This window comes from Octopus bimaculoides, chromosome 10 (genome assembly GCF_001194135.2).
Source record: "Octopus bimaculoides isolate UCB-OBI-ISO-001 chromosome 10, ASM119413v2, whole genome shotgun sequence".
Lineage (NCBI taxonomy): Eukaryota > Metazoa > Mollusca > Cephalopoda > Octopoda > Octopodidae > Octopus > Octopus bimaculoides.
This window is the reverse complement of record NC_068990.1, coordinates 58,970,436-58,978,902: the sequence shown is the minus strand read 5'-3', so window position 1 is coordinate 58,978,902 and position 8,467 is coordinate 58,970,436. Positions and strand designations below refer to the sequence as shown.

General features: G+C 35.5%; 1 protein-coding gene across 1 annotated transcript in view; it reads left to right on the top strand.

Moving 5' to 3' along the window:
* LOC106880024 (U5 small nuclear ribonucleoprotein 40 kDa protein) overlaps window positions 1-5,016 on the top strand; it is a 24,568-nt gene extending 19,552 nt beyond the window's left edge. Inside the window, exons 7-8 of the mRNA XM_014929824.2 lie at window positions 2,254-2,419; window positions 3,756-5,016. Of these exons, the coding sequence (XP_014785310.1) occupies window positions 2,254-2,419; window positions 3,756-3,805 (216 nt within the window). The 3' untranslated portion in view covers window positions 3,806-5,016. The remainder of the gene's footprint in view (window positions 1-2,253; window positions 2,420-3,755) is intronic.
* Window positions 5,017-8,467: the final 3,451 nt, after the last annotated feature.

The window sequence follows — 8,467 nt, the reverse complement described above, 5'->3', positions numbered from 1 at the left end:
TATATATATATATATATATATGGTTCATGTGGTAAATATATATATATACATATATATATATATATATATATATTTACCACATGAACTACGATGAAAAATATATGAGAAAGATATAGTGTATAATTTTTTTGTGCAGGGTTCCTTGAGACATGTAATTTATTTTAAGGGTTATGCAAGAGTAAACAGTTTGAGAAACACTGGGTTAGAGCGTCAGGCTCAATGATAGGGTACTGAGTTCGATTTCTGAACCAGGCTGTATGTTGTGTTCTTGAGCAAAACGCTTTATTTCACATTGCTCTAGTTCACTCAGCTATAGAAATGATTTGCAATGTCACTAGTGCCAAGCTGTATCTGCCTTTGCCTTTCCCTTGGATAATATTGGTGGCATGGAGAGGGGAGGCTGGTATGCATGGGCGACTGCTTGTCTACCATAAACAACCTTGCCCAGACTTGTGCCTCAGAGGGGAACTTTCTTGGTGCAATCCTATGGTCATTCATGACCAAAGGAGGTCTTTACCAATTACCCTAATGGAATATTTATCAATTACATTGTAGTCCTACGACCTACTTTTATGAACTGTATCTTGTCTTTCAGTTTATGATAATAGTTGATAAAATAGATCCCTTTCCCAACCTGGGGTGCTAAAATCATTTCAGTGGGTCTGAGAATTAGTATTTAATTCCTGCTCATCATCATCATTTAATGTCCGTTTTCCATGCTGGCATGTGTTAGACAGTGTGACAGGTGCTGGCAAGGTCAGGAGCCACACCAGGTTCCATTGTTTTGGCATGGTTTCTAGTTGGATGCTCTTCCTAACAGCAACCACTTTCAGAGTGTATTGCATGCTTTTTACATGGCATCAGCACCAAAAGGTCACTGGGTACTTTGCATGACAAAAACCCTTCAACTAGGTGGTGGTGGTGGTAGCAGGAGGGTCATTTTGACTTATCAAAGATAAGTCGATTGTACTTCAGCACAATGTGTGTGTGTGACAAATGAGGCTTTCTGTCTTTAATTTTACATTCTCAATCAGTCTCTCAACTGAAACTTTTACCTGGTTTGGATAACCCTGACATTAGGCAAAATGCCATCCTTATACTATTAGTGGTTTCAAAATATGAAAACCTGACAAGCAGGAAAGACATAGTTATCATTGCTATTAAGTACCTATAGGTGCAGGCACAGCTGTGTGGTAAGAAGTTTGCTTCCCAGCCACATGGTTCCAGGTTCAGTCTCATTGTGTGGCAACATGGGCAAGTGTCTTCTACTATAGCCTCGGGCCAACCAAAGTCTTGTGAGTGGATCTGATAGACGGAAACTGAAAGAAGTCCATCATATATGTGTGTGTGCACCCCAATCACTGCTTGACAACTGGTGTTGGTGTGTTTACGTCCCTGTAAATTAGCGGTTCAGCAAAAATGACCGATATAATAAGTCCTGGGGTTGATTTGTTTGATTAAAGCCCTTCAAGGCAGTGCTCCAGCATGGCCACAATCAAATGATTGAAACAAATAAAAGAATAGATAGCTATGTTTGAGCAACAGAGTTTTGGCATGGATATAATTGATCACATATTTTGAAACAAACGTATCCAGCACTCTGGATTTAGTATACATTTCTGTTAGCACACTTGTTTCTAATTCCTTCATAATCCAGCCTTAAATTTTGATTGGCTAAAGTTAAAGCTTGTATGAAATGCATTATCTTTATTAGATGTAGAATACCCTACACATAATGATGATTAACATGTTTATTCTTAATACATTCTGGCAGAGTCAAATGCAAATATTTTAGTCACTGTTGTGTGTGTCACAGAAGAATAACTTCACTTTTCTACATTGACAGTTTATTCTTAACATACTTGACTCATTGATGCAAGGGATTCTGGGACATTGGGTTTTAACAAATTCTCTCATCAGCAACAAGGATCCAGACCGTTAAGCTGATATAAGTCACTGGCTTTGTTTATAATTTCAACTAGCAAGACTGTTTGCTGATCAGTGCTGATCTCTGCCAACCGATAAAAACTATTTGCAGTGTACGATGAAATCTGAAGTGATGAAATAGAAATCATTGTTCCAGATTTCGCTGTACTCAGTGCAAATAATTATTTTTTTAAATCTACAATTAAACTAATTTAGAATTATCCATTCCATTTCTTAGCCATATTGCAAGTGCTAAAGTGTGAATTTGGTTTCTTATCAACTATTGTTGAATATATGTCAGTTTTTAATATTTCTCATTCATTGCAGAACTTACTGAGATGTTCTTGGTCAACTGATGGTCGTAAGATCTCTGCTGGCTCCGGTGATCGATTTGTATATATTTGGGATACAGCGACACGACAGATTTTGTACAAATTACCAGGTCACACTGGCTCTGTGAATGAAGTAGACTTTCACCCGCATGAACCAATTGGTAAATATGTTTGTTATCATTTATATAATAATCTGCTTGTTCATTTGCCTATGCTTTAGTTTGTTAGAGAGGTGAATTGAATGAGATGTGGAGTTAAAGTGAGAGAGAGAGAGAGGAGGAGTTTGAGTCGAGAAGAAAGAAATGAGGAAGTAGAGAAAGATGTATAATAAGGTCAAATGCTTCATGTGGTTAGTTGAAGCAAGAGGCAAAAAGTGAGAGGGAGAGAGAAGTGTTAATGACATGCTGTTGGGTGGGGAGAGAAAGGTGAACAGAAAGAGAGAAATGTACAGATCTTCTAGGATGAGGCTCGTCTTCTAGGCTGTAGTTTCTGGTTCGGAATTTCTGGAACCACCATTGACACTGGCTTATGCTTATTGTCCTGACCCATATACAGCATTAATATTCCTTGCACGTTCCATTGCATTGTTGCCTTTATTGAACTCATAAAGGAAAATATGCTGAATATGCACCTTTGTCACTTCCATTATAGCTTTGAAAAAATATCTGTTAAAATCGAACTGCACTCTTCAAAACTTGCACTAAGAATAAGACCATGGTAAAATTACTACCTGCTTTTATTGCAAGTTGATGCAGGTAGTTTATCCCGTCCCACTCTAACTTTTAGTTCATGCAATTGAAAAAAACCACATTCTTTATGGGCTAACCCAATATCATGCTGTGAAGAAGGGATACAGGCATTTTAGACAGTTGTCTTTTATCAAAAATAGAAGGAAGGAAAAGTGAGGAAAAAGACATCTTCTAGGTAAGAAAAAAAAGTCTAATGTAGTGTTATTAAGACTGAAGCTAGTAATTAATGGTAAGCAGATTTATCATCATTTAAATTCTGTTTCCCATGCTGCTCTGGGTTGTATGGTTTGATAAATTCTAGCAAGCTGCAATGTCAGCTTTAGCTTGGTTTCTACAGTGGCATGCCCTTCCTAATGCAAACCACTTTACCATGGGTATTGGATGCTTTTTTTTATGCCATTGGTAACTTGCAAGAAAAGAAAAGTATAGCAGAAGGAAAAGGAAAAAGATCCATCCCCCGATCAAGTGGGAGGGATATCAAGAGGTTGAGAAGTGTATTGCTATAGAGTAGATGCACGAGTACCCAACATTATATAGGGATGGGTGTAGGTAGCTGGAAAGAATATAGAGATGATTCATGGTGACAAGATGCCAGAGTATCTCAGATTAAACAGTGCTATGTGAGGGAGAAGTAGCAGATGATCATAAATGAGGTAGATTTTGAGGTTTCTATTAAGAGATGCTGCTTTAGATGGAGTAATTACAGTTGTATTTCATAATTAATATATTTTCATGTTTTCCTTTTCAGTTATGTCATGTTCAAGTGACAAGAAAATCTACCTTGGTGAAATAGCTTGAAGATATTAAATTTTCATTCATATGGTTTAAGAGATTAAAAAGAAAAAGGTCCTCATTTTGTCTCGACTGTTCATATGTCACTCATTTATTTCTTATCAATGCCTTGTCCCTCTCTTGTCAGTTTGAAACATTCTCACAGACAATATTACTTATGCCTTTTATGTAACAGAAGCAGTATTAGATTAAATGAATAGCCATCTATGTATCATATTTAATGTAAATACATTCTTGAAGGGCGAATTTACTGCGGTATTTGTCTGGAGGCAACATCTCTAATGAATGTGTTGTGTTGGAAAATGCAATATATGTTAAATGCAGACAAGAATCGCCCTAGCAGGAACTAGTGAGAACATTTGATACATTTCTGCCTCATTGAGCATTGTCAATAGCATGTACTCACAACCAGATGCTTGTTAAGAAAAAAATTTTTCACCACCAAATATATAGGAAAACAGTAAATAACACTGGTGTTACAAATAGTTGTCTGGCTCAATAAAAATCTGTTATATGGAACTGGATAATAGATTAAAATAATAATTTATATATCATACTTCATGTAAACATGTATTTACATTATGATACATAGATTTTTTACACACAGCTATATAGCTTTCTGCTCTGTTATTGAGGTAAAATAGTGGTGGAATTGCAGTGCTTGATCAACGCATCGTCATGGGTTCCTGTTTTACAACAGTCAAAGTGTTGTGTTCCTCATTAAGAAATTTGTGACTCCTACTACTCTGCTGAGTGGTTGAGAGTAGGAAAGGCATCTAGCTGTAATGCCCAATGTTTCAACATAATCCATCCATGGGAGCAGAGTAAAATAGCTGTCATATGCAGGCATAAATCTTTATGGTAAATGGGAATGAAATGTTTGAAAATGAGATAAATGTTACTATTCTACTACTGATTTATACTATGTTCTGGATAAAGGCTTGGTAAAAATGAATTTCTAACTGATATATAACTTGTTACATATACTAAGGCAGTCAATACACCAATTAGAAATTATGATTTCATCTGCAACTTTTTTTTCTCTATCCTCTATATCTGTCATATAATTTCATCTCACCACCACCTTATTGAAAACTGAATACTGATGTGTGAGCTTCCTACGTCGAACCAACACAAAATATTTTCAAGTATTTACAATTATTTTTTTAATAAAACAAATTTGAAACAAACAAAAAAAAAGATAAATAAATAACTCACCAGATCTCTTGTTAATCTTTTATCTTGTACTTATTTCAGTGATAGAGTTGCAGCCTTCAAGGGTTTCTTCAAACAAATTGACCCTTGTACTTAATATTTTAAGTCTAATATTTATTCTCTCAGTCTCTATTGTTGATGTAAACAAACCATCACTGGTTGTCAAGTGATGGGGGAACAAACAGAAGACACATCTATATCACTTAACTGTCCGGATGTTTTGCGTTCTCGTCCCATTTTGTATTTATATATATATATATATATAATTATTACAATTAAAAGGGTAAAGGATTATCAATTTATTAATTTAATAATAAATTAATAATTCATAATTTTTACCAAGCCCTTTGGTATGAAAACACCATTATCGGTGAAGAACTTATTTAAAAGTTCTTATACATTTATAAACATAATTAAGGGGTCAGCAACAGTTGCTTCACCACATACCGAAGTTCAGAAATAGCAGCTAAAGTGTTGAAACTTCTTGTTTTGCCTTTGTGAGTTACAAGTAATGTTATCTGTTGGAGTTTCAGCACTTTAGCTGCTATCTCTGAACTTCGGTATGTGGTGAAGCAACTGTTGCTTAATTATGTGTATATATATATATATATATATATATATGAAAGCATGTTGCTTAGTGGTTAGGAATATTCAACTTACAATCATATGGTTGTGAGTTCAATTCCCGATGGCACGTTTTGTCCTGGAGCAAGACACTTTATTTCATATTTGTTCCAGTCCACTCAGCTGTGAACAGGAGACGTGAGATGGAGAGTTGCTGAAGAGATCACAAAGATTTCCAGACAAAGGATATAAAATAAGAACAATAATTAATCTGAAGTGAAGAACGAATTTTATAGTGCACGTGTTTATTTTGTGCAAAAAAAAATTAAACGACTATCTCAAAATAAAACTAATTACAGAAAGGCTTTACTGTATGTTTAGCCACCAGGTCAGCTCTGACCTGATTAAGTGAGTGACCCTATCATCAAAAGGCTTTCCAGTCGTGACCATATAGTATTTTTCTTTTAAGAGTATCTACGTTTACATTTATCCAATGTGTTCTTCCCTTTTAAAAAACAGTAAAGTGATTTGGCTGCTACTTCTAGCATATCAATGGACCATTTATATGGCGTCTTTTGTTTTATAACTGATGAGTTAAAATGTGTAATCCATGTCAAAGCTTGCTGCAAAACTGGAAATAATAATTAAAATAACAAAACAAATATATCAGTACAGGTAATCAAACTTTAATTATTTTTACCATACCAAGCAGAAATGATTGCAAAACTCTGAGTTGTGGTTAGTTAGTTAATTATTTATTTATTTAAACCTGAACTTCACTCTATTTCGAAAGCACTGTAATGAATAACTTAACAGACGTAAGTTTATATGCAGGAATAAAGATTTATTCCCCTTGCATCGTATAAATTCCGACCATTTTAATCTTGTCGCTGTATTTCTAACTGTAACTTCCAACCATTGTATTTTAACTTAAGTATGAAAATAATAATAAAAATTTGGAAGGATTGAATAAAATAAACATCTTTTTCCATTATTAGTCTGGTGCATGAAATATAACGTATACAAGTTCTTAGAAACTATAGTGACTAGTTTTCAGAACACTTTAAATCAAGTTTTTTTTTTCTATTATAGAACCCAGAGCAAATAATTAAAACTGACATTTATTTATTTTATTGTTTTTAACAATTTTAAGTTCCTTACAAACATGCTTTTGAAGAACCAAGTCTGTAATATAGTTTAGCTTTCTCAGTTAAAGCCGTTTGACTTTACTTTTGCATGTAATGCCTTTGACAAAGGCACAAATATCTCAATAGTTCTGTTTTTCTTCCATGTCAATTTGCAGGCTATTGTATAGAGTCAGAAGTTTTTTAACATTTTGGTACCTTATTTGCTCTATTCATCAAGTTACAACAGAAGCAGTCTAGAAGTAGAGGCCATCCTGAAGTTCTTTGATCCCACACTGATCAGTTCTTGTTCTTTGAGGTGAAGAATTATTTCACTTAAGCTTTCACCTCCACTTGGTTGATGAAGTGTTGCAAGCACAGAAAGTGAGCCATCAATTGGAACAGATAATAATAATCTGAGGGGGCTAGGTCCAGACTATATGCTGGGTGTGGCATCAGTTTGATTCTTTCAATCTCCTACAATTTATTCTGGGTCGTTTGTGCAGTGTGAGGTCTTGCGTTATCTTGTTGCAGAAGAGTTCGCTTTCTGTTAAGTGATGCTGGGTATTTTCGCTGTACAATGGCATACATCTGCTCCAGCTGTTTGGAGCATAGGTTGGCATCAATGGTTCAACTGTCTGGAACAGACTCGTAGTGAATTATCCCCTCATAGTTCCACCAGGTGCAGAGCATTACCTTGTGTTCAAAACGCCCATGTTTGGTGACAATTTCTGGAAACTGGCCCTTGCTTATGCACGTTTGGATTGTAAAAAAATATCTCCCTTGAGTTATTACTTCTTCCAATCCATGGCTTACTTCCTGCACTCGCAATGCTTCATCAGCCATGAGATGGTAGAAGCTTCAGTGTAGGAGTTCTTTGTCTTAAAGGACAAGAACTGGTATCAGTGTGGCATCAAAGAAATGGCAGAAAGGTGGATTTAGACGGTGCAACACAATGGTCTCTACTTTGAATGCTAGACTTATTTTAGTTGTAACTTGATGAATAGAGCAAATAAGTTACCAAAATATTACAAAACTGTTGACTCAACACAATATGTTCCAAGTGGAAAAAGAAATATTTTCACTCAGTTTCAGGGATTTACTATATCTTATATTATTGAGCCCAGAGAAAGAGAGAGAAATGAAAGCAAAAGACAAGTTTGACAGGGTTTTGAATGTAGGACCAAGACTAGATACACTAACAAAACTTCTTTCCATTTAAACAGACCATATCTGACTCAAATATTCCACCTGTTTAATATTCAAACTGTCACAACTTAATCTCTTGTACAATGTCATTTTAAAACTATATAATCACATCATTGAAATCTTAAAGCTACAAGATAATACATAATTAATTCAAAACAATGCAAATTAATAAATATTAAATCGTTGCCAGTGCCGCTGGACTGGCTTCTGTGCAGGTGGCACGTAAAATACACTATTTCGAGCATGGCCGTTGCCAGTACCGCCCGACTGGCCTTCGTGCCGGTGGCATGTAAAAGCATCCACTACACTCTCGGAGTGGTTGGCGTTAGGAAGGGCATCCAGCTGTAGAGACTCTGCCAAATCAGATTGGAGCCTGGTGTAGCCATCTGGTTTCACCAGTCCTCAGTCAAATCGTCCAACCCATGCTAGCATGGAAAGCGGACGTTAAACGATGATGATGATGATAAATCTGAATGCTAAAAGGTAAAATATTAAACAGCTGAAACAGAAAAGTACAATTCATTTCTAAGTCCTTTTTATTTTTTCGATCTTTGTT